Source organism: Anabrus simplex, chromosome 5 (genome assembly GCF_040414725.1).
Source record: "Anabrus simplex isolate iqAnaSimp1 chromosome 5, ASM4041472v1, whole genome shotgun sequence".
In the NCBI taxonomy this organism is placed as follows: Eukaryota; Metazoa; Arthropoda; class Insecta; order Orthoptera; family Tettigoniidae; genus Anabrus; species Anabrus simplex.
Genome location: NC_090269.1, coordinates 331,798,238 through 331,824,525, shown reverse-complemented (window position 1 = coordinate 331,824,525; position 26,288 = coordinate 331,798,238). Strand labels below are relative to the sequence as shown.

General features: G+C 39.1%; 1 protein-coding gene across 4 annotated transcripts in view; it reads left to right on the top strand.

Annotated features, from left to right (window-relative positions):
* The window catches only part of LOC136874071 (UPAR/Ly6 domain-containing protein qvr), a 695,631-nt gene that overhangs the window by 607,472 nt on the left and 61,871 nt on the right, over positions 1 to 26,288 (top strand). For 2 of the 4 annotated variants that reach the window (XM_067147598.2, XM_067147596.2), the window contains exon 3: positions 7,165 to 7,212. The exons of the other annotated variants lie outside the window; for them this stretch is intronic. In XM_067147598.2, the coding sequence (XP_067003699.1) occupies positions 7,165 to 7,212 (48 nt within the window). The remainder of the gene's footprint in view (positions 1 to 7,164; positions 7,213 to 26,288) is intronic. 4 annotated transcript variants of the gene reach the window in all.

Below are 26,288 nucleotides of genomic sequence, written 5' to 3'. Positions count from 1 at the left end.
ACCAGACTGGAATCTTGTTCTTCTTCTTCTCTTCCACTTTTACCATACCCTAGTGGGTGCGAACTGGTCGCACATGTGGATTTGGCCCTGCTTTACGTCCGGATGTCCTTCCTCACGCCCTTCACTTTTGTGTGCTTTCTGTGGTGGTTGGTAGTGTGGGGTGTTGTGTGAATATGAAGAGAAACGCGATTAAAATTCCCGACCCGACCGGGAATCGAACACGAGGCCCTTTGAATCGAAGGCCTAAACATTGACCATCCAGCTAAGGAGCCGAAATCTTACCAGACTAAAATACTAGCTCATATTAAGAAAGTTAAATATACTTTTTTATGACAAGTATTCGAAGTCATAGTTTCTCGGTCGGTGACCTTTCCAGAAACCAAGGTGAAGCAGGACGGCATTTTCTAAAGAAATGCTTTTTTTTTTCTTTGAAACGGACTCACTTTTGTTATTAATAGAAGGATGAAAATCCACAGCCTGTTTCCAGTCATTCAACGGGGTCAGGAATGGAATGAATGAAGCCCCATCTAGCGGGCGAGGATAGGAATTGTGCCAGCTGCCGAAGCCTTATCGCACTCGTCTGGGACAATGATTGATGAATGACAGGTGAAATGAAATGATATTGGAAAGTGTTGCTGGAATGAAATAGGACAGGGAAAACCGGAGGACCCGGAGAAAAAAATGTCCCGCCTCCGCTTCGTCCAGAAAAATCTCACATGGAGTGACCGGATTTTGAACCACAGAACCCGGCGGTGAGAGGCCGGCGCGCTGCCGCCTGGGCCACGGAGGCTCTTATTAATAGAAGGATCGTTTCTTTTAAAAAATCCTTGCTATCTTACCATCTAAATAATTTGATGATACCCAGATGGACACGTGACCCTTTTCTAAACCCTGTCTCTTACATTTCGCACTTCCATTTCTTTTTTGAAATGTTGCTACTTGTTTTACGTCGCACTAACACATCGAAGGTTTTCGGTGACGGAAGGATGGGAAAGGGCTAAGACTGGAGAGGTAGCCACAGTGGCCTTATTTAAGGTATAGCCCCAGCATTTGCCTGGTGTGAAAATGAGAAACCTCGGAAAACCATTTTCATGGCTGCCGACGGTGGGATTCGAACCCACTATCTCCTGAATGCAAGCTCACAGCTGTGCGACCCTAACGGCACGGCCAACTCGCTCGGTCTTCCATTTTGTCTTCTCACCTATATTCTGATACTTTTCTTCCTAGCTGATCAGTTAATAGAGTCAGGAAATTTCATTGATAAGAAATGTATCGTACCCACGCTTTGCGGGTGCAGGAGTTCACACCACTAACAGAATCAGTAGGGTAAAGTTTAGTTTGTTGGAGTGTTAGTCAGAACATACAGGCGTTTATTTCAATACAATCAGTCTTGTCACGTTTAGTGTTATACTAGACACAGCAAGTAATTTCCGTCTTCTCAATAATTAATTTCTCAACTGCAGGAAAGAAATCGTACAAATGGTCAACATTTCTTATCATAACTCCACTCCAGACTATCTCCGCGCTTTGATTCGTCTATTAGTGGTTGTAGATGTGTCTTTTGTAAAAGAATCCTTTTATTTCACAAGCACTTTTGAGAATCACTGTTCAGTCAGTAGTGAAGTTACCAAGTAGAGTATGTGTAAATTCAAGTAAGGCTACAACCTTCATTATTGTCAAAAAATGTATTTGATCATACAGTAACCATGGCACATTTAGTCAGCACAGTACAAAATTATTCATTTTTCCCATATTATTTCAAGTGGAACTTTGAACATTGTCATGCTGGTAGACAATATCCTAACCATTTACTTAATGTGGCACACATCAACATTTATAACAAAATAACCACTTTTTAAATAAATTATCGTAACATTATTAATCATGTCATACGACAAGAAACCTGATGGCACTTCAAATATAAGCGTAATTGTTGAATTCTTTACTTTACATTGAAACTTATGGAATACTGTGGAAGATTAACTAAGATTCTCTAAGGTCATTGAAGTTAGCTTGACTGGTTCTTTTTAAAACACTTAAATATTATTTTGCTGTTATGCCTACTTTTATTGAGCCTAATATTTGCTGAGTTCCATCACAGTAATCTCTAGAGAAGTAGGCTTAATAACTGTGCAAAGTTTCACTTAGATCAGGAAAATCGTTCTTGTGATATTGTGGTTATTTGCTTTAAGACTAGAAGTAATCGATAGGCTGTGGAAACATTACCTCAGTGAACTCGAACACACAAAGAACGATACGAACTCTAATCGATCGAAGAATGAGAGTGTGGGAAAAGAAAATGGAAGAATAATGAAAAGATCTCCGTGGTACTGAAGGCCTAGTATCGTAGATTTGTAAAAAGTAAGAGTTGTCCAAGGGAGGTTAGAGAGGAGTTAAACATAAGTATTTGGGAGCAATGTTAGGACCACATATTGGTAACATACACTTCATCGGCATGGGGCAAGCTGAGTTACGCGCTCAACTCCTCCTTCAAGATGCGATTGAATCCCTGCATAGTTGTTTAGTACTTGAGTGTGATTAAGTTCGAGAGATCCGTATTCGTAAGTTTTCTGGAACATTCACTTTCATCGGCTTCTCTTAGGACTGATGGTAGTTAACGGGACATTAAATATATATTATTATTATTATTATTATTATTATTATTATTATTATTATTATTATTATTATTATTATTATTATTATTATTATTACTTTAACCCTTCAACATACGATTATTTTCTTTGTAGACTTGCCTGGAAAAGTGGAGAAGTCTTTTTTTTTACATTTAAAAATTAAAAATGCTTGAATTATTCACAAAGTTTAATGGAATCCATTATCATTTTGAAGTAAATGTTAGCTTCCTAACATGTAATTTTAAGTGTATGGTGGACTTCAGTAGCGGCCGACCCTTAAGGACCCTTGGACTGTGTCCTCCCTAGAGAACGAAAAGGTTCTTTTTATTTTCTCTAGACATTTGAAGTCAAATATTGGACTCAAATAATGCTAAGAAAATTACATTTCATTGTAAAACTGTAAATTCTCATCATTAAAGAAGACCGTTTAGCAATATCAAACGTAGGCTAGGTGACTGACTGACTTTCAACGCGCAGTTCACTAGTAAATGTTTTCAGGCTGAAGATACGGTACGGACTCTCGATCTACCATCCGAGGATATATTGTGAATGAGGGGGTTGAGATGTAAGGGGGAAGCGCGCTGGTGGTCGGTTTCTTGGGGTGGGGGGGGGGGGCGAGGAAGTGTGCGGGAAAGGTTTTCACTTGGGCAGAGTCCCTAACAGTGTAGCAGTAAAGATGTCCTCACAAATCCCTATATGAGCATGCGCCAGCCAAATCTTCATGCTCGCATAGAGTAAAATTAGACGATAATTTATGACCTTGTTTGCCCTATTATTTATATTTTAAGAAGAAAAGTGATAAATAATTATATTGATATGTAACACTTGAGATCAGGAATTTTGATTCAAATTGGGCCTCTGGTTTGCATCTCGCGTTTTGTGAGGGTTGGCAGCAGTGAATTTGTTTCCGCGCGAAAGACTTGAATGAGTGAGATGGTACTGGTCAGTAGCAAAGAAAGAGTTGTGGGTGAAAAGTACTGTGTGTGTGTGTGTGTGTGTCCCCCACCACCACCACCACCACCACCACCACCAACTTCCCCGAACCGAGAGTCCACCGGCCACCACTGGCGGACTTAAAATATTATTTTACGAAGACAGAAACTTTGCATTTGTATCACTCGCTTTGTGTGATGATGTTTCGATAGGAGTTATTTTCTTCTTCACCATCATTCACTCACGGTATCACTGTTTACTGTTATTAGATTTTTCTGAGCCTTCTTCATCTTCCATCAAGAAGAAATGAGCGAATTCTTTCCTCTTTCTAGAGATATTTACAAGACATTTTTATTATTAGTATGCATTCTAAGAACAACATACCCATTGAAAATTAGCCTTCGGGACGATAACAGTAGAGTCTGAAAAATACACTAATTCTACCTATAACGCAATAATAAACTAGAACATTAATAGAAAAAACTATAGTAATAGAAACGCATTTCCAATCTGAATACGCGACAACGGTCAACTTCTCATATTTTAATTAAACCAATTTCTTTGGATCGATTCTTCGTGTGGATTTGTCCCTGTTTTACGAGCGGCTGTCCGTGCTAAAACCAACCCTATGTTGAGAGATGTATTAACTATTGCATGTTTATGTGGTTGGTAGTGTGTGTATGAAGATATGAATTAAGATGAACACAAGTATTCAGTCTCGCGAGCTGAGGAATTAAGGATATGCAGTTAAAATTCCTGACGGGCCAGAAATCGAATCCGGGACTCTCTGACCCGTAGGCCATTACGCTGACCATTCAGTGACAAGTGGATGATAAAAGGAACCGGAATACTGTTTTCATGATTGCAAGTGAACATTAAACAAGAAATAACTTACACAGTATTTACTGGATGTAATCATTTAATGAATCATTGGAATATGTAGTAATGATGTTTAAAAAATAAATGCGATGAATGGATAAATCTCCAACCAGAATTCTTACCACTGGGAAGTGACTTCTCATTTCAAAAAATCCGCACACATTGGTTGGGATCCAAACCGCAAATACCTTGTTGAGAAGCCGATGACGAGCCCTTCGGCTATCACAGTACCCTTCCTGACAACAATGGGTATTCCAAAAGGATAATAGTTCGAGAAGTATCGCGGAGAATTCCAACAAATTTGGAATTCACCACGTTCACCTGATATTAGACTAACTCCATCAAGCTCTTATAACATATGACGGAGAAGCATCCAACATGATCTACCGGCAAATACAAGGGACTAAGAGAAGTGGTCCAGACAGCATGTTTTACACCTCACATTCTCTCGTAGTACTCATAACATGTCAATAATCTGCACGTATCTAGCCTGGGTGGGCCCTACACATTATATAATGGATACTGTATTCCATGACTTGAGGCATGTCCGTGAAATTAGTCACGCGTGGTCTTTTAAAGCTTTGGATTTGACAAAGTAACCTGTTACTCAACTGTAATTTCCCGTGAGGACGATAAAGAGTACTCGATATTCAGTTTGAAAATCATGATATTTTGAACACTTCCCTTATTACATTTCTCAAGGACTTACACAATGAAATGTTATGAAAATTGGGAACAGCTACAGAATTAAATGTGATGCATATAAACCGTGCCAGGTATCATAATTTCTCTCCTAACGGGTAGGCTCACTTGGTCACCAAGTAAGTACGGTAGTTTTTTATTTAAAGTTATTCATTAAAATAATACAAATGACGCGATGCAAATTAATTTTTCAATTTTCAATTAAACTTGCGGTATCTGCGTTTATTGATGTTTTCCTTTTTCTCAAGGAAATAAACTGGCATCAGACGTATGAAAGAGTAATGTCTAGAGAATGAAATAGAACTAATTTATATTCCTCACAATTCATTTTCTTTCTAATTTGTATTTAAGAAAATATATTCATTACAGGGTAAGTCAACTGAAATGTCCACTTCAAATAACTCGTACATTTCCCATTTTCACACCAGGCAAATGCTGGAGCTGTACCTTAATTAAGGCCACGGCCGCTTCCTTCCACTCCTCGGCATTTCCTATCCCATCGTCGCCATAAGAGCTATCTGTGTCGGTGCGACGTAAAGCAAATAGCAAAGAAAAACCTCGTAAACCGTTGTTAAAGAATCAAAACTCTACTTTCACTTTCAGTTACATTACTAACGGGTTTATAATCGAACTTGCAGTACTTCTCCAGGATGTTAGTATCAGCTAAGATAACGGTACTACATTTCTAAATGAAAATACACTATTTTATAACTTAGGATTAGAAATATGGACATGGCCAATTCATGGCTGCGATTAGTTTCAAAATCTGACAAGTATTCCCCGAGAAAACGAAATGTCTTTAAATATACTTCGCTCGCCAGCCGTCGGCCGTTCTAATATAATGTTATTTGTTTTACGTGCCACTAACTACTTTTACGGCTTTCGCAGACGCCGAGGTGCCAGAATTTAGTCCTGCATGAGTTCTTATACTTGTCAGTAACTACCGACACGAAGCTGACGTATTTGAGCACATACCACCGGACTGAGCCAGGATCGGCCGTTCTACTCGAATGAATGTTGTCTCTTAAAAGGCATCGCATATCCCTTTTTCCTTTACCTGTTTCTTACGGCGATATTAAGAGTTTTAAATCATATAATGTTGCCCGCCTCTGTTTTGTAGTGGTTAGTGTGTTTAGCTGTCACCCTCGAAAGCCACGAAATTTGAAAAGTGGTACGAGGACTGGGACGGCGTCCACTCAGCCTCGGGAAGTCAACTGAGTAGAGGGTGTTCGATTCCCGCCACAGCTATCCTCGAAGTGGTTTTCCGTGGTTTCCCACTTCTACGTGCAAATGCCGGGATTGTGAATAACTTAAGGCCACGGCCACCTCCTTCCCTCTTGCTTGCCTATCCCTCCAAATTTTCTCGTCCCCTACAAAGCCCCTATTCCGCACAGCAGGTGAGGTCGCCTGGGCGAGTTACTGGTCCTTCTCCCCAGTTATATCCCCGACTCAATGTCTCACGCTCCAGGACACCGCCCTTGTGGCGGTAGAGGTGGAATCCCTCGCTGAGTCCGAGGGAAAAAACCAAACGGATTAAGAATGATAGAAACCATACAATGTTATCATAATAGAGTGAATATTTAGCTGTCATAAAACAGTGAAAGAAATTTGTACGTAGTCCGTGCCTTGGCCGAATGATCGTTGATTCATTCGAACAGGCCTCATATCCGGTAAATTGAACACATTTTAACACATTCCATTTCGTGGAAAAGTATTTTTCAGATTTTGAAAAGGATCACACCCTTGAGGTACAGGAAACTGCATAGAATCATTTTAAAAATAAAGTTAGTGCTGTTATCTCAGCAAATACTGACATCTTCGAATATACTGCAAGTTCAATTATGAGCTCCTTGGTCGTATTACCAAAAAATTAAAGAACTTCGATATCTTTAGTGGTTTACAAGTTATCTCAGATGAACATTTTAGCTGGCTCACCTTATGCTTCTAAAACACATCACAGTTTGATTTAAAGTGTATTCACGTGCTCCTTCTTTGTTTCTTTGTTTTCTCTTTACAGTTTTTCTGTTTGCCTCACTGTCGATGAGTTCCGAGGAATGTTTTCCTCGTAAGTAAACAAGCTTATATCAGTGTGTAGGTCGTAACGCCGTCCTGTGCAATAACACGTGTGGTGTATGTCCTTTTATGTAATTGTGCTAACTTTTTGAAATGGAAAGTTCAGATAAGTAGTGTACCAAGTAATTTAATGATAATTTTCTTTAAATGTCTTTCATTTGCTTCTGTGTTGCGTTATCATACTAATACTTTAAATACATTAATAGTTGACATTCACTTTTGTGACGTCTAAAGCTTCTTTGCTTTTAAAATTGACGAACATAATTTCATACCGCATGCAATGACGATCCACTAAGATTGTGCTTTTCTCCTAAATCGATGAAAGTGGAAATTACAGTATGTGGCAAAATATGCATTACTGATATTACAAACATGCTCTGAGCATCAAGATACGTCCAACATACAAGGTGACAACGGCAACACGCATCTGTGTTGGTACAATATGTGTTCAAAATGTGCACGCTCAAATCCCGTACATTGTTCATAACAGTCCTGTAGATTGTCGGACATGTTGACGTACACAGGTTACCTCAAGGATGCAGAAATTTACTGTAACTCGGAACTTCCTAAAAGAATCCTCTTTCCGGTCAGAAGACCCATCTAAGAACGTTCCCTAGAAAAACAGAAAATTGCCGAACTTCAAAGGCCAAGATAGGATGAAGTTCGAAATTGGGGCTCAGAAGTACGTAAGATAGCATAAGTGAGCAAGATAAGCATTTTTTTATTTACTTTTCCCAAGTAAATGAGCTATAGTTTTTGCGGGCTTAGAAAACTTTCCTGTAACTCAAAATTAATTTTAACATCAATTCACGAGAATGTATTGAGGAAAATGTTGAGGAGGTATGAATAAAAATAACGATGGAATTCAGGAGAAAAAATTGGGGCAGTGGAAAGATATATTAATTAAAAATAAATGGTTGTGTCTATATTTTCCTTGCTGTTACTTCTTCACTTTAGTTTCTGTATGCGAAAAAGGCAAGTTAAAAGTATTCATCATTCCGTCAAAAACCCAGACGCCAGAGAGTAAGGCACAGCGGTGAACTATACTAAGATGCTAACGTCGTTGGGATTATATTGTAAAACTAGAGGGCAGGCCAAGCTGATAGAAAGGACAAGAGCCAATGGCCGAAAGCCATTCTAGAGTTAGAACCTAGCGGAAAGGGATCACCTTGTCGTGACGTACTCCTTTCATTGCTCTCTGTGGCCCTTTCCAGTTTTATTTATTTATTTATTTATTCATTTATTTATTTATTTATTTATTTATTTATTTATTTATTTATTTATTTATTTATTTATTTATTTATTTATGTATTTATTTATTTATTTATTTATACAAACATACATATATACATCATTATTATAGACCGTTATGCCTTTCATCGTTCAGTCTGCAAGCCTCTGTGAACATACTAAACGTCGCCACAAACCCCTATTTGTAACTAGTGCTGTGGCCTCATTTAGTTCTATACCTCTTATCTTTAAATCGTTAGAAACTGAGTCTAACCATCGCCGTCTTGGTCTCCCTCTACTTATCTTACCCTCCATAATAGAGTCCATTATTCTCCTAGGTAACCTATCCTCCTCCATGTTAGCTATGCTTGGCGTTGATATTGACTAAACAACATTAGTCTAAATTCATAAATTGTTTAAGATATAAATGATCCGCAAATTGTACTCTATAACTTTTGTTACGTAGCATTTATTGATAGGATCACTACTGTATACTTGGGCACACGAGAGTTGAAGTCTGACATTTGAGCGAAAGCAGTAACTACGAATTCCTCAAGGCAGTGTTATCGGACCTTTATGTTTTCTTATATATATAAATGATATGAGTAAAGGAGTGGAATCGGAGGTAAGGCTTTTTGCGGATGATGTTATTCTCTATAGAGTAATAAATGAGTTACAAGATTGTGAGCAACTGCAGCGTGACCTCGATAATGTTGTGAGATGGACAGCAGGCAATGGTATGTTGATAAACGGGGTTAAAAGTCAGGTTGTGAGTTTCACAAATTGGAAAAGTCCTCTCAGTTTTAATTATTGCGTTGATGGGGTGAAAGTTCCTTTTGGGGATCATTGTAAGTATCTAGGTGTTAATATAAGGAAAGATCTTCATTGGGGTAATCAAATAAATGGGATTGTAAATAAAGGGTACAGATCTCTGCACATGGTTATGAGGGTGTTTAGGGGTTGTAGTAAGGATGTAAAGGAGAGGGCATATAAGTCTCTGGTAAGACCCCAACTAGAGTATCGTTCCAGTGTATGGGACCCTCACCAGGATTACCTAATTCAAGAACTGGAAAAATCCAAAGAAAAGCAGCTCGAATTGTTCTGGGTGATTTCCGACAAAAGAGTAGCGTTACAAAAATGTTGCAAAGTTTGGGTTGGGAGGAATTTAGAGAAAGAAGAAGAGCTGCTCGACTAAGTGGTATGTTCCGAGCTGTCAACGGAGAGATGGCGTAGAATGACATTAGTAGACGAATAAGTTTGAGTGGCGTTTATAAAAGTAGGAAAGATCACAATATGAAGATAAAGTTGGAATTCAAGAGGCCAAATTGGGGCAAATATTAATTTATAGGAAGGGGGGTTGGGGACTGGAATAACTTACCAAGGGAGACGTTCAATAAATTTCCAATTTCTTTGAAATAATTTAGGAAAAGGCTAGGAAAACAATAGATAGGGAATCTGCCACCTGGGCGACTGCCCTAAATGCAGATCAGTATTGAATGATTGAGTGAATTACGCTGCGTTGTCATAGTTATATCAATCTGCGGCATATCACCCTTTCATACAGGCTGGATATTTAATCAACTATGTTGGCCCAATGCAATTCAATAAACTTTGACCCGTTCCTAAGCTCGTGCTAATAATTACGGCATTTAGGACAGAAAACGCCATTGCCGATAAATATGAGACTTCATATTCATATAAACTGGCAATAATCTCAACAAATGCACATGTTAAATATAGAATATAACTGTACTACTAGCCACTGATTAACTTACAAAAAATAAACTAACAACGAAAATAATATTCAGGAAACAAGCACTTAAATTATTACATAAACCAGCAACTAACACAGCTAATACAGTACTACTCCGAATAATATAACAAAAGCGACTGAGAGCAAGCCAACCCACGTGACGAAAGCATCCTTAAATGTGACATCTGTGTCATCGTTGCCATAGCAATAGACCATTTTCGAGCAGCGTCAGTCAACTTTCTCTCGCCAGTGGCGCTAGACGTCAGACTCCAACTCCCGTGAGCCCAACTACAATAACATAGATTTGAGAATGAAATGTTAAGCCTTCCCCTCAACTACCATTTCATCCAACGTGTAGACAATTATTTACAGGTTAGACTGTATTGCCTCGTTTCCCAACTTTATATACCGATTTTCATTCATTTCTGTTCACCTATTTTCTCATGGCTCGGCGTTGATATGGACTAGCTACAAAAGTCTAGAATCATGAATATCTCTGTTATCTTAGCCGGTACGGTAAAACTTTATAAGACGTAAAGTATCATAAATTGTATTCTATATATTTTTCTGTCTTATCTGTCGATAGAACCACTAATAATATAGATATTTAAGAATTACATTTTAGACCTTCGCCTAAATTACCATTTCACTTCGGGCTAATAACATTATTTATAGCCTAAAGTGTAACGCCTCGACTCTATAAATCAGTTTTCATTGAAATTCTGTTCAGCCACGCCACGCCACGCGCGTACATACATACAGAAAGACAGACAGATATAACGGAAAATTTAAAACTTGCATTTTCTTCTTACTGTGGACACGACCGGTACAGAAATACTTTTTTAATATTCTGAGCAATGTAGGACAAAATTCTTATTGAAATATCGTGTGGCCTCCGGAGCGGCCTAGTGCAGGTCTTTTTATTTGACTCCCGTAAGCAACCTGCGCGTCGTGATGAGGATGAAATGACGACAAAGACGGCACAAACACCCCGTCCCCGTGCCAGGGGAATTAACCAATTTTGTTTAAAATTCCCGACCCTCCCTGTAATCCAACCCGGGACCCCTGTGACCAAAGACCAGCACGCTAACTGTTTAGCCATGGAGCCTGGCCAAAATGCAAACTCGTGTCCTCATACCGAGGTGGTGCAGTTCTTTTCAGGCACACCCCCAATGGAGGTGAGGTGCATGCATCATTTCAACCACATACCAGCCCTCCTGCCATTCTTAAATTTCTGGCAGTGCCGGGAATCGAACCCAAGACCCTGAGAACGGCAGCTAATAACACTAACCGTTACGCTACGGACACGGACAATTTCTCATTTATACATATATCGAGAGAGGGAGAGAGAGGGAGAGAGAGAGAGGAGGGGAGAGAGAGATTTATACAAGAAGGTGTGTCTGTGGGAATCTGTCAGTAATCCTAAACATGATTTTCCTTAGTTTCCCATTTTCACGCCAGACAAATTTTGGCGCTGTACATAATTGAGGCCACGGGCGCTAATTGTCCAATCCTAGCCCTTTTCCATCCTTTCGCCGCCGATTACCTTGTATGTGTTACTGCGACATTAAAACACCGACTGTTTATTCGGCTCAGTACTCTTACAAAGATAAAATTACCTTGCATGAGTAGTTTAAGAGTCATCGTCCATGTACTGAAAGTGCAGGAATGGTGCAAATATTGCATGGGAAGAAAAGGGCGAGCTAACAAGGCAGGCGACTGGAAGGACATTGAAAAGACGTCGCACTAAGTTACGTATAATCAATCAAAAATAATGAGCGCATGGTATTGTGTGTTCTTCACATTGAATATTTTATTAGACTTAATTTTAATTGTTATCAAAACTAATTTACCTCCCATGTACACACAAACCCTGTGAATGCCCACAACAAATAATATATCTAATAATTATGATAGTGTTCATGGTTTTACGTCCCACTAACTACAGTTAGTTTTCAGAGACGCCGAGGTGCCGGAATTTAGTCACGCAGGGGCTTTTTCTTCCGACGAGAGGCTGATGTATTTGAGGACCTTCAAATATCACCAGACTGAACCGGGAACGAATCCATCAACTTGAGATCTTCCGCCTGTGCTACTCGGCCGGCAATGTTAAGAAAAGTGTACCTGCCAGGAACGTATACAATACCATGCGTTCGTTCATTTTTTTAGCGACTGTGCATATATCAGAAACAAAATGAGGAAATTTAAAAAAGCCTAAAACCATGAATTTAAAACTATTCCCGTACGAAGCCGGGACGAATCGCTAGTTGTGTTACAAAAAAAGATGACTCTTCAAAACTACTTATAATCTCCACTTACTCTCTTTTTTTCATTTCGTGTTCAAACCCTTTCATTTTTGACTCGGTATGTTTGTAACAGTAGGAATGAATAGCACAAGAATATATTCAAAATACGGTAACATTCATTCGTGATTTCGTAAATGGAGACATGGGCATTTGTGTATATATTATCACAGAACAATTACTTTTCAAGTAATTCAGGTATGTTTGTGTAAGAAAAGCCGAAGAAAAAGTACGGAACAAACTAATGAAAACCATATACCATAAATATTAGAATACAGTCCTGTCAAACGTTCTTTATTATACTGGTAGGTACAAACATTCTAATTAATTCCAATGTTCATTAGAGCACAGAAATACCTAAAATTTGTATACCAAATTTCAGCTAGCTTTAAGAAATTGGCAAGAATGACCTAAAAGTAAAGTTTAAAAATTGTCCACCAGAGGATGCTTATAAGAGGAAAAGTAATGATTTTAAGTCTCATGTAACAGCTGCCTTGTAATTTGAGTGACAGATATATCATGTGGAGCTTTAGAGGTCAATATAAAGTTGTTCACTGTTTTTCCTGTAGATTAATAATAATTATTTCGTAATAAACATGCATCGTTTTCACTTTTTCCTTCCCTATTACCAGTATCTCTTTCTGTGGAAAGTGGCAAATAGCATATGAATACCAAATTTACGTCTTCATTTTTACTGTTTTAAGACAGGAGCTATACTTATTCATGAGCAGCAACTGGAGGTAGAAATGTAGAAAACAAATCAGTTTGCAAACATTACCCTCTCCAAGTGGATTCATCTGATAATGTTCTTCACGAGTCTGGAACTCTGCCAGCGAGTTGTAACTTGGGACAACAGCCGTTGCCATGGAAACAAGCTCGGTCGAGTGAATGATATTTCGTTGTGATTTATGGGCATCAGAAGCGATTGTCCCACCACTAATGTGATCGGATTCTACCTCAGATAATTTTCAATACGTGGGTATACTTAATACATTGTAAGCTATCCTAGCATGAACATAGAACGTAGACACTCCGACAGACTATTTAGAAAGATAATTCAGCTAATCTAGGGGTGCTTAAATGTACTGTTTTGTGCGGAATAATGAGTATTTTCATACTTCTGATTCAGCTATAATACAGTGGAAGAAATTGAAATAATTTATTAATCCTTGTCTTTTATATTGTTGATTAATGTAATATGTATTCATTTAACGGATAATAACAATATATGCCTCCGTAAGGTAACGTTTAGTGTTATTAGCTGTTGTCCTCGGAGGCCTGAGTTCGTTTCCTGGTACTGCCAGATATTTAAGATTGGCAGGAGGGCTGGTAAAAAATGGTACATGCAGATCCATAAAGAGTGTGCCTGAAAAGAGCTGCTCCACCTCCGGGCGAGGACACGAATTTAATAATAATAATAATAATAATAATAATAATAATAATAATAATAATAATAATAATAATAATAATAATAATAATAATAATAATAATAATAATCGTATAGTCTCAGCTACCATGATACAGGCCTTCTGAAGTGGTGCCATCTAGGTGCCCTGCCTACTAATTTGAACGTTTCTACTGGATCGGATGAGTTAATATAATTCTGTCAGGTGATAGATACTGAGCGCGCCACCAGAGTTATGTAACATGCCAGCAACAATGGCATTCACCGTCCTTCAAAAATCGACTATTTCAGATGGTATCGAACCCGCATACTTGGGTTCATGAGTCGAACACTCTACCAGTGATCCACCGAGTCACGCTGTTCTCTACTCTGACACAGGCCGTTTCAGAAATGTAATATATAATAGTACAGTAAACTCCTGGTTATTTGTGTGTGGATTGATTGTGGAACATAAAAACCAAATTTAAAAGAATTTTAAGCTGCATTAGGTTTTTCCGCTTTTGAACTAGGTTTTTTTTTGTTAAGAAACAAAGCTTTAGTGACAGCAAAAACTCCGCGACGCGGGACAATGGAATGCCGTACTAGATACTTACAATGATCCCCAAAAGGAACTTTCACCCCATCAACGCAGTAATTAAATTATAATTGATATCGATCTTGCGTCTCTGTGAAAATCGAATTGAAGCTCTGTTTAGTCAGTCCTAGAGGCGGCAAACTATCGATAGTAATCGCCATCGATATTTTCCGATATTATGAGCTCTACTATCGATAGTAATCGACAGTTTTCAAAAAGTGGAACGAATCATATCATTATGCCCGAAAATAGAACATTTATTGAACACAAACCACAAAAAATCAGTAGAGAGGATAACTATTTAATGCTACGTAATTTCTGTAATTCAAATCTGAATCGCTCATATCTTCAGTGGCACGTCGAGACATTCTCGGGCTGCACACGCTTGTCCATAACGTGACCGCCCGAGAAATTCTCGTTCAGCTGCACTGTTCATTTTGCGATCGCCCGACATTTTCTTGGGTATTGTAAATATATTTGGAAAAATGTTTTAAAGTATTCTCAACAGACGGCAGGAGAGTTTTCAGTTTCTTTCATAAAGTTTTTGACCTAAAATGTGCTTTATCTTCTCTCGCCTACATACAGTCTTTGACAACATATAAATCTCATTTTTTGTCCCGTATTGGCATCAACTCAACTAAGGTTAGGTTGAATGGAGAATCCCACCTTCTAAATTGCTAAATAGTCTTTCTGCCGGCACTGAAGTCGCAGGTACGCAGAGATACTTAAATACACACCTATGAATTGGAACAAACTTCTCACCAGTTAACTGCAAACAGCTGTACAATTTCTGTTAGCGCGAAAAAGTGAGGGGGGAAAAAAAAACTATCGTTGACTATCGATATAGGCAACGGACTATCGATGTATGACGATAGTAGTCACTATCGATAACTATCGATAGCGCTATCGATAGTTTTCCGCCTCTAGTCAGTCCGTATAGTCTTCGTTCTTATCTCGTCATGGCATAGGACGTTACAAAACTGATTTTTTTTTTTTTACAATAACACAAAAATTGGAAGCTATCGAAAAATTCGAGGAGAAAGAAGATGGCAATAGCACTGCGTTGCAGTGTTGTGACATGTTGCTTGACTAGACTATATGAATCAACAAAGCAGTTGAATGGGTAGTTGCATAAACAGCATTCGTTCCAGAAGTTACATTTTACAGAAGAAGCATAAAACAACTTAGCATGAAAATGGCGAGTGTAGGATTGTCTTAAATCAGTTCATTACTAAGTCCCAATATTTTCTTATTGTCTGCAAAAGATAGAAATGATACATTTTATTGTTGCTGCCCAATAACGTTTTAAATTTTGTGGACTGATCTTATTGCAAGATAGAAATTTCTGTACGAAATTGTAAGCTATTAATTTATCTATCTTACAAGAAAACCATTTTACTATCATTGTTTAGCCAATCAACATATCTTAACAGTAGCTGTTTTCAAAATTTTAATTTGTGCTGGGGTATAATTGGAAAATTCGTAACATTATGATAAATTAATGGAAACAACGCAGCAGAAATGTGCAGAAAATAAGAGAGTGCCAGGTTTGTGTTTCGATTACATGAATAATATCCACATTGCAAAGACAACTGTCAAGGAAACATTTTATCTAAGCTAGTTCACCATTAATGCATTCTCCGTCACAGACCTGAAGAACAATAAGTCAAAATTGTATGTAGGCCTATAGCACGAAGGTGCTCCCCGCAATGGACCGAATAAAGTTTGCTCTTGTATCGTTGATGACTTCAAAACTGAGCTGACAGAATGTATTACAGAACTGACTTTTTTTTTCTAATGGATGTCCTGCTCAATAAGAACAATCAGGATAATGAACCGTTTCGTTAGTACCAGCAGGTTCACAGATGTTTTCCAATACTATCCTTTGCGTGGACCATATATTTGCTGGCGTCAAAAGGTTAATATGAAGACATTACAGATTATATCATGCGGGTATATTCATTTTACATAGAAGTAATAGACTTATTTTGGTGTCAAAATATGTATCTACTATTTAAGAACGCTGGACTGGCCTTAACTGCGTTTTGACGAAACTGGACTATGTTGTTTATGCATCCATTAATTCAATTACATTATAGCAACGAGGAAAGTCCGTAGTGCCGCGAGTAAATGTTGAACTCCTCTCGAAAAAAGAAAAGAAATTGTATGCAGTATTTTTCAAAATAAAACCTTTCTTGCTAAGTTTTAAAATACTCTATTATGTTGCCAATAAATGTTCCATTGAACGTGATAATAAGTGTTTTTCGATTTTATAGCATATTCTCTCCTTTATTATCCCGAATAACTGTAAGTTTACTGTATTCCGCTTATCAATAACAGGAGTCACTTGTAAACTGTGAAATATTGTTAATATATTGCTCGATAAACGAATGCCAAACAATAGAGGTAATGTGACCCACTACGAAGGCAGCACATCAATCACTCGTAAATGATATATCACGACAGAACAGTTTATTTGTAGGCAACAAGGCCATGTATTTCCCTCAGAAGAGACGGCTGTTGGATGTTAACATTAAAATGCGTGATTTGGCTACCAAGAGGTTGCAATAAATCATGCGTGTCATATAAATTCTATGGTTTGAGAATTGCAGCTAACCCAGCATCCCTCGTCAGTTACAGTAGTATAAAGAGAGCTCCAGAATTGCTCGCCATATTCAAAAGTTAATTCCGCCACTAAAATAATGTGTTAATAAAGGAGATTTCGTTTTTAATTTCGCGGTGACGATGTATATTCTGAAAATATTGTTTAGTCGGCATAAGTATAAACAAAGTGTAATAAACACCACAAACGAAGTGCAGTATAATTCCATCATGAGCCTTTTTTGAAACAACGGTGATTTTAACAGTAATACCTAAAAATCACTGACTAGGTGGCCTTGCTGCTGCAATCGTATAAGAAATAGACCGACGATTTATATGCAGTAAAAATGTCCAAAATATGCACTTTTAACATGTGCACTTAAAATATGCACTAAAGACATTAAAATTTGGCACTTGGATGCGTTAAAAGTGAGCAGTGCGTGAAGGTCTTGAGCGCAGTTTCAAACGAGAGTAATTAATTGCAGTGTATTATACGAATCAAAGCCCAGAAGATAGAGTACGAGATATTCATATAATTCTAATCATAATTTTGACGTGGAAAAATATTGTTTAATAATAAATTTACAACAATATTTTAAGTTCATAGTTCTAATAACAGTAAGTCACATGATTTAAAGTTGGAATTTAAGAGGACAAATTGGGGAAAATATTCATTTATAGGAAGCGGAGTTAGGGATTGGAATAACTTGCCAAGGGAGATGTTCAATAAATTTCCAGTTTCTTTGAAATCATTTAAGAAAAGGCTAGAAAAACAACAGATAGGGAATCTGCCACCTGGGCAACTGCCTTAAATGCAGATCAGTATTGATTGATTGATTGATTGATTGATTGATTGATTGATTGATTGATTGATTGATTGATTGATTGATTGATTGATTGATTGATTGATTGATTGATTGATTGATTGATTGATTGATTGATTGATTGATTGATTGATTGATTGATTGATTGATTGATTGATTGATTGATTGATTGATTGATTGATTGATTTTCTTGGTTTTGGTTGTAAAGAAAAGCCATATTTTAATAAACAGAAGGTCCTCGTAGGTACATTTTTCTCAGAAACAGTCCGGCTCCATGGCTAAATGGTTAGCGTGCTGGCCTTTGGTCACAGGGGTCCCGGGTTCGATTCCCGGCAGGGTCGGGAATTTTAACCTTAACTGGTTAATTTCTCTGGCACGGGGACTGGGTGTGTGTATCGTCTTCATCATCATTTCATCCTCATCACGACGCGCAGGTCGCCTACGGGTGTCAATTCAAAAGACCTGCACTTGGCGAGCCGAACATGTCCTTGGACACTCCCGGCACTAAAAGCCATATGCCATTTCATTATTTCTCAGAAACATTTGAACCTATATAATGTTTGTTACGGGTATCCACAGGGTTTGTTTGGGAGGTGAATTATATTGTGATAATTAGTAAAATGAAGTCTGGCGAAATATTAAATGCAAGGAACGTACAAAACCACACGCACATTCTTTTATCGAGCAATTTTACATACGCCCTATTTTTTCTGACGCACCGCTCAGAAATGTTTACAAAATATTTCAGTGGATGCTACATTTAGTTTGGTTTCCACGTTTGTCACCCCTGCCAAACGAATCCAGGAGAGACAGATCCCTAGTCTCTATATTTCCTGGCTCATTAAAAAAAACAGCATTCTCCGGACAGGATTTTACAAAATAGGAAAAAAGAAATATCATGAAAAAATAGGCAATTATATGGAAAATAAATAAATATGTCCATTTTTCTCCAAAACTCAATATATGTCACATAAAATTGTTCTTAATTGATTATATTTCTTCCCAAATGCAAAGATATGTAAATATTTTTTTAAATGATTCTTCGATAAAACATGAATTTATATGCAAATCCTCGGTCTAATAACTAACCCGTCTACTCTAATATCGTCCAGCCGGAAGAAAACAAAATATGATGGCACACAATGTCCTGAGACACTTAAACTTGTCCCCGATAGCATTACGCTGTTGTTAGTTGAGGTGTACTCCGTCTCTTAAGGTGCCACTCATCTCCGCTAGATGGCATTACTGCTGTAAGAAGTGGTGGTGGTAGTGGTGGGTTTTAAGAGAAGGTACAACTAGGTAACCATCCTCTTTACTTACTGCTGTAATACTTGTAGCAACCAACTTCGACCTCCGCGAGCAGTTGCCACGAACGGAGATAGTTTGCACCCCCAGGACTTTTCTGAAATGCCATCCTCTCTTGCTGGATTCTATCAACATCGATACATTTGGACCAAATGAAACCGGTTACGAAAAAATCATGGCTCCTATAGCCTACAAATAGATAAGGTGACCTTCGCTATGTTGTGACTGCAATGCTGAAAATCTCTCCTCTGAGTTCCTGTGGCCGATGACCTAGATGTTAGGCCCCGTTAAACAACAAGCATCAGAGTTCCTATGACAGCAACTGAAATATATTCTTCTAGAGCAGGGTTTACCAGTATTGGTACGCGAACCTTCGGATAGTGGTATGCACGATTAGTAGCAAAGGATTTGTGAGAAAGCTGTAAAATTTTTGCTTGTGTTTAAACAACCTATATATGTAAGAGCGCGTTTTCTTCATTTGTGACATAAAAAACAAATACAGGTATAAATGAAGTACTGATTCAGACTTACGGCTAAAAGTAACAAACATTGAACTGGACATACGAAACTCCGTAATACGGTGAAAATATGAATTTTAGTTTAATGGTAGACCAGTCTAAAAGTCTGGGAACCCCTGATCTAGAAACACCACAGTTAATTGCTCATGTTATTTTTTGGCTCATCAGTCCATAGCCTGGTTTGATGCAGATCTCCATTCCATCCTATCCCGCGCTAAACTTTTCATTTCTACGTAACTACTGCATCCTACATCTATTCCAATCTGCTTGTCATATTCATACCATGGTCCACCCCTACCGTTCTTACCACCTACACTTCCTTCAAAATCTAAATGAACAAGTCCCGGCTGTCTTAAGATGTGCCCTATCATTTGATCTCTTCTTCTGGTCAAATTTCGCTAAATCATTCTCTTCTCACCAATTCGATTCAGTATTTCTTCATTCGATCTACCCATCTCACCTTCAGCAACACAACATTTCAAAGGTTTGTATTCTATTTCTTTCTTGGCTAGTTATCGTCCATGTTTCACTTTCGTACAATGCCACGCTCCAGACGAAAGACTTAAAAAATATATTTTTCTAAATTCCTGTATCAATGTTCGAAGTGAGCAAATGTATTTTCTGTAACAGATATTCAATTGTAATTATATATATATATGTACAAATAACCATACGTGCTGCAATTACAAAAACTATCCAATCGAGAGCAGGTACAGAACAGCTTCTCGTGGTGATGATGATGATGGCGTATGGTTTTAAGTGCCGGGAGTGTCCGAGGAAAAGTTCGGCTCGCCAGATGCAAGTCTTTCTGATTTGAACGCCATTAGGCGACCTGCTCGTCGTGATGAGGATGAAATGATGATGAAGACGATACACACACCCAGCCCCCGTGACAGCGGAATTAACCAATTATGGTTAAATTTTCTGTGACCAAAGGGGACCCTGCTCGTGACTGAAACCGACACGATGTGGCAAATCTGTTCTGATCTACCATGTGATACAAGAACGAAAGCAGTTTGCTGTTCAAATAGGCTTTATACCTACATCACTCGGTTTTCAGACTGACACATACGGCAGCGATAGCTAGGGGGATTCAGTATATCTTATCCACTAACTGGAGCTATAACCGAATGAGTTGGCTACGCGATATACATCACAGCTGTGAGCTTGCATTCGGAAAGTTGTAGGTTCGAACCCCACCGTCAGCAGCGAGTTCAGCACGAATCTTCTCTGCCGTTATTCTTGGCTTTCTAGACCAGATCACCGTTAAATTATTCCTCAGTTGTTCTCACGTACGCTGAATGGACCTCGAACCAACCCTCAGATCCAAGTAAAATCCTCGACCCGGCCAGGAATAGAATACAGGGCTTCCGGGTAAGAGACAGGCTCGCTAACCGTAGACCGCAGGGCTGGCTGCATTTCGTATCTACGTAAATAAAATAATAATTCTGTCCGTACCCTTCAAGCTTCTACCTCAAACTTCATTTTTATCTCGAATTAGGTACACAAAACTCGAAAGTAAATTCATTTCATTGTCTGTCTGTTCACAGGAAAAACGGCCTAAGAGTATTTCTCGGATCTTGGTATTCAAGTTCAGCAATAGCAGGGTTGTCTAGAAGTCTCTATATATTATTTCATTAGTAACAATATTAAGCTGTCTGAAACAGGAAATATCAGAACTCTTCCTTATAATTAGCTGTGTTAAGAAACTGTGTATATTAGAAGTGGTGCAAAATATAATTTTCGATCTTTCATGTTTCATGCGTTTTACCGTATTCTTTATAATTCCATTTTGTCAAAAGGAATCTTTAATATTGGTGAACCGGAGAAAAGCAAAATGCAATGGTATGCACTGAGCCGAAGCAAATGGAGCGCTGTTTCACTAAGTTAAGGCGCTATTCAAATTAATTTCAAATTGAAGTAATGATTGCTATTTTACAATATTTGAACCTTCAGGTTTCCTGTCGCCCGTGAGTGAAGTCGCTACTTCAGTTAGCGTTATAGATTACACAGTGAAGTTCCAGAAGTTCGCTCCTACTACGTCCTACGCCCGCAAAGCATTCCGTATACTCAAATTCTCATTGACAGTATGTGTGATCCATTGCGCGGAAAGGGACCCAAGTGGCCGATAGAAATTGTACAGCACAGCTGAAAAAAGTGTGTGTGATGTAAAAATCGCATTTATATTTGTGGCTTCTTGCACTACCTGTGGGTATAATTAACAAACTAAGTTATGCAGCAGTTCGAGTCTTTGGCACTCGATATCATGGAAACATTGTAAGAAAATTAGTGAAAGCTATGATTGCTTTTTTCTCAAATACAGCTTTCTTAATAGCAACACTGAATAATTAATATATTCTAAAGCATCGCAGCTAGAAGCATGACTATTTTCTTAAATGCTGAGTACCGTATGCCAATTTTAGAACAAAAAATCTAAAAAAAATGAGCATTCCGACTTTAGGTCCCTTTCCGTGCAGTGGGTCACATATTATGTACACAATACATATCGAACTGAAGCATCCATCATCTTAGTGTGCTGCATTTCCTTCACCATACACCGGTAGGTTACGGTCATAGGCATACTCATCCTCGAGCGTCCATTCACCGTACTTTATAAACATACCTTATACTTTCTTCCCCAAAGAGTTTACAGTGAAACTTCCCCAGACAACCACTCATTGAAGCCAACCGTTTCTATTCTCGACGACTTTCATCCGTCATGGAGAATAAGACAAATGTATGTTACCCTCTTGAAAATGACCACCCTTTTCTCACACCAGTGACCATGAATTCCAATCAAAACAACAATACGGCATGTCCCCTTTCAGACGACTAGAAATCTGAGAACAAAATATTTACAATGTGGTGTTGTACACCCCTGTATACCCTTATATTCTTGGAACGTCTCAATCTCCTTGTTTGTAGTGAGTGCGTAAGATAAAGATTAATTCCTCGCTGTTCCAGCAAAAGGACATATCCACCAATTCTCTTCCTATCTATTATTTTCCTTAAGACTGGTCACACCTCCCAGCCACATATGGATATTTAGACCATCAGAACAATATTCGTTGTGTTCATTTTCCTATGCTTCCGTGTAAAGGAAAATGAACGTTATCGTACCGCACTCTAGGAATGTATGTTTGCATAACGTATTTACGCTCTCCTACAGTATAATTTGCTTAAGGTTCATTTTCCTCTACACGTTAGCATATGAAAATGAACACAAGGAAAATTGTTCTGATGGACTGCATATCTATATGTGGCTGGGAGGCGTGACGAGTCTTAAGGAAAATAATGGCTAGGAAGAGCATTTTGAAATATGACCTTTTGACCGAACAGCGATGAATTCCATTCACTGGAACAACGAATTTATGTAATAAAAGAGAGTGGTAAAGGAAGAGCTCAACATGATATAGCAGTTTAAGTGCAGGAAGAGTAAAGTCCAAAATTGGATTGCAAAATTCTGACCGTCACTTAATGGAGTAGGAAGAAAGACAGTGGCAGCCATACAAAGAAGTGAACAGTGCGTTTTTCGAGTAGTTCAATCGAACCCATGCTAAGAAATTGACCGGGCGAGTTGGCCGTGCGCGTAGAGGCGCGCGGCTGTGAGCTTGCATCCGGGAGATAGTAGGTTCGAATTCCACTATCGGCAGCCCTGAAAATGGTTTCCCGTGGTTTCCCATTTTCACACCATGCAAATGCTGGGGGTGTACCTTAATTAAGGCCACGGCCGCTTCCTTCCAACTCCCAGGCCTTTCCTATCCCATCGTCGCCATAAGACCTATCTGTGTCGGTGCGACGTAAAGCCCCTAGCAAAAAAAAAAAAAGAAGCTAAGAAATTGCCTGTTTTAGGCTATGTGGTTGGATAGATTTCGTCTCCGACACATCATGTTGCAAGCAGTTAGCGGAATACTGCGATTCATTCTATATTGTAGTAGTAGTAGTTAACAGTTTGATATTCCCTTTACGAAGACTACACTTTTAAAAGACGGAATTTTGGTTATTTATCATCCGGTCTGCTTAAAGAGGTTTGAGTGTATGCTCTTGTAACCTCGTTTTGCGGACACTTGTGGAAGTCGAGATGCCTTCCCCCCAGGAAACCAGTATGCAGTTGTGGTCATTCTGAATGATTTGCTACATCGCTCTTGATTTAGACTGAGTGAACTTTTGAGATCAGTGCAATGCCTCGTTCTTCGTTCACTGTTCATGGTGCAAGTAAAAAGCCTGTTCCGATCACTTTGTGAACTCTGGCGATGATTTGTTTGCGAAACTTAACTCCTATCTCTCATTAATTATCTTCTAATTCAGATTCAAATGCTGTGCCTTCCACGCCAACCAAATTTAAACTTTCCATCATCCTCCTGCGGATAAGGTTTTGACGTAAAACGTCTTTCAAATTGGAAGGCCGGGGGGGGGGGTCCTCAAGAGGTAAATCAATGTAACGCTTTTCATCAAACGTGTCAAAATATTATAGCTCAAAAATGTATCATGTACCGGTACCTGAGGATAGTTTTTTATGTATTATGTTAAAGTAGAAGGATGGATACACACGACGCGACCACAATAGCTGACCTAGTAAACATGAAGCCATCACAAAATGGCCGCCAAATTATAGGCATATGCGTTTAGCAACCTAAAGTCACTTATCGCGCGGTGTAGATGTCGTGCAGAGGCGAGTGAGGTGTTACTGTATTTTCCTCGAGGAGATCTATCAGAAAACACCGGAATAATTAAAATGGGACTGAAGATGTTACTAAAATTTAACGAATTTTGGCATCCTTCACAAAAATGTCCATATGTAAGACTAGTAAGAGGACAAAAGGCTATAAAACGAATCCGTGGGGAAACCACACTTTGTAAGGGATCGAATAAGTCCAAAGGTAACATCTGTGTAACGAATGAGACGGCTACGGGAGCCTGTAGAGTGGTGGCCCCCGTAAAAAAACAAATGACAACTCAAACGATAGTGTAAATCAAACATCCCTTACTTCTATAAAAAAATTGAAATTGCTAAAAATTATGTCAGTGGAAATTTAACTGAATAAATAAAATTATGCGCAAATTTTGAGTTTTTTATCATTTCTTTATTACAACACTCGAGAGACACCTCACGTGCATAACTCTAGTATAACCTATGTCGTTTATTTTCTCCATTAGCAGCTAACAGTGCGCAAACGAACTACAGTCATGTTCATATAAACAGAACACCTTGAAAAACTAGAGATAAGAAGTTCATATTCACAGGACATGTTAATAATAATAATAATAATAATAATAATCGTATGGCCTCAGCTACCGTTTGCAGACATTTCGATTTGACGCCATCTGGCTGTCTGCTCGTCAATTTCGACGTTCCGGTTTACTCTATCTGCCATCTAGCGGACCTAGAGTAAACCGGATCTCTCTTGGGCGTCTATGGCTGAGATTTAATTAATTTTGTCGGGTAAATACCAAATGTATCACCAGAGATCTTTTACATGCCGACATCGTACGACATGGAGTGTCGAATGGACTTTTTTCCGCCCTTCAAAAATCCGACTACCTCTGCCGGGTTTGAACCCGCTATCTTGGGATCCGGAGGCCGACACTCTACCACGGACCCACAGAGGCAGCTACAGGACATGTTCATTAGTATGTTCTGCTGAAACGATTAGCATTTCAGTGACCTGGGTTCAGCATGTGTCCTGTTGCCTAGTAGACACTGGGACCTCCCTGGTTGGCACTGGGTTACAGTGCCGAACCCGTCGTATCACCATATCCCACACATTTTCGGTTGGCGACAAGTCCGGTGATCGGGCGAGCCAGGGCAACAGTCTGACATCCTGTGGCAACAAGAAGGCATGTATTCGTGCAGCAACATGTGGTCGCGCATTGTTCTGGTGAAATATGGCGTCTGGGGTGTCGTGCAGAAGGTGTATGGCTACGGGTCGCAGGATGTCATTCACGTAGGTGAAACTGGTCACAGTGCCCTGGACACTCACCAACTGTGATTTTTGGTTGTACCCAATAGCACCCCACACCATAAGGCCTTGAGTTGGTGCTGTATGTCTTGTGCGAATGCAGTCAGTGTGATATCTCTCCCCCTGTCTGTGGCGAACCAAAATGTGGCCATCATTTTCAAACAAACAGAACCTGGATTCGTCCAAAAATACTATATGCTGCCATTTCTGTCCCCAGTGACGTCGTTCCATACACCATTACAGTCTAGCATGTTTATGCACATTAGTCGGAGGGAGGCGGAGAAGTGGATGACGCACCGGTAAGACAGACCGTAATAAATGGCGACGGACTGCCACTCCTGATAGTGTACGATGTGCTACACTGTTATGCCAGAGCCAAGGAGGACACAGATCTGTCCTGCAATGCCATTCGGATGAGGTGTCGATCTTCTCGGGGGGTGGTCTGGGTGGTGCGACCAGCCCCATCTCGTCGTATTCTACAGCCTTCTGTGAACCATTCTGTACACACCCGTTGCACTGACGAAACACTTCGTCCCACACGAGCAGCAATTTCCCGGATGGATGCATCACGTTCTCTCATGCCAATAATGCGCCC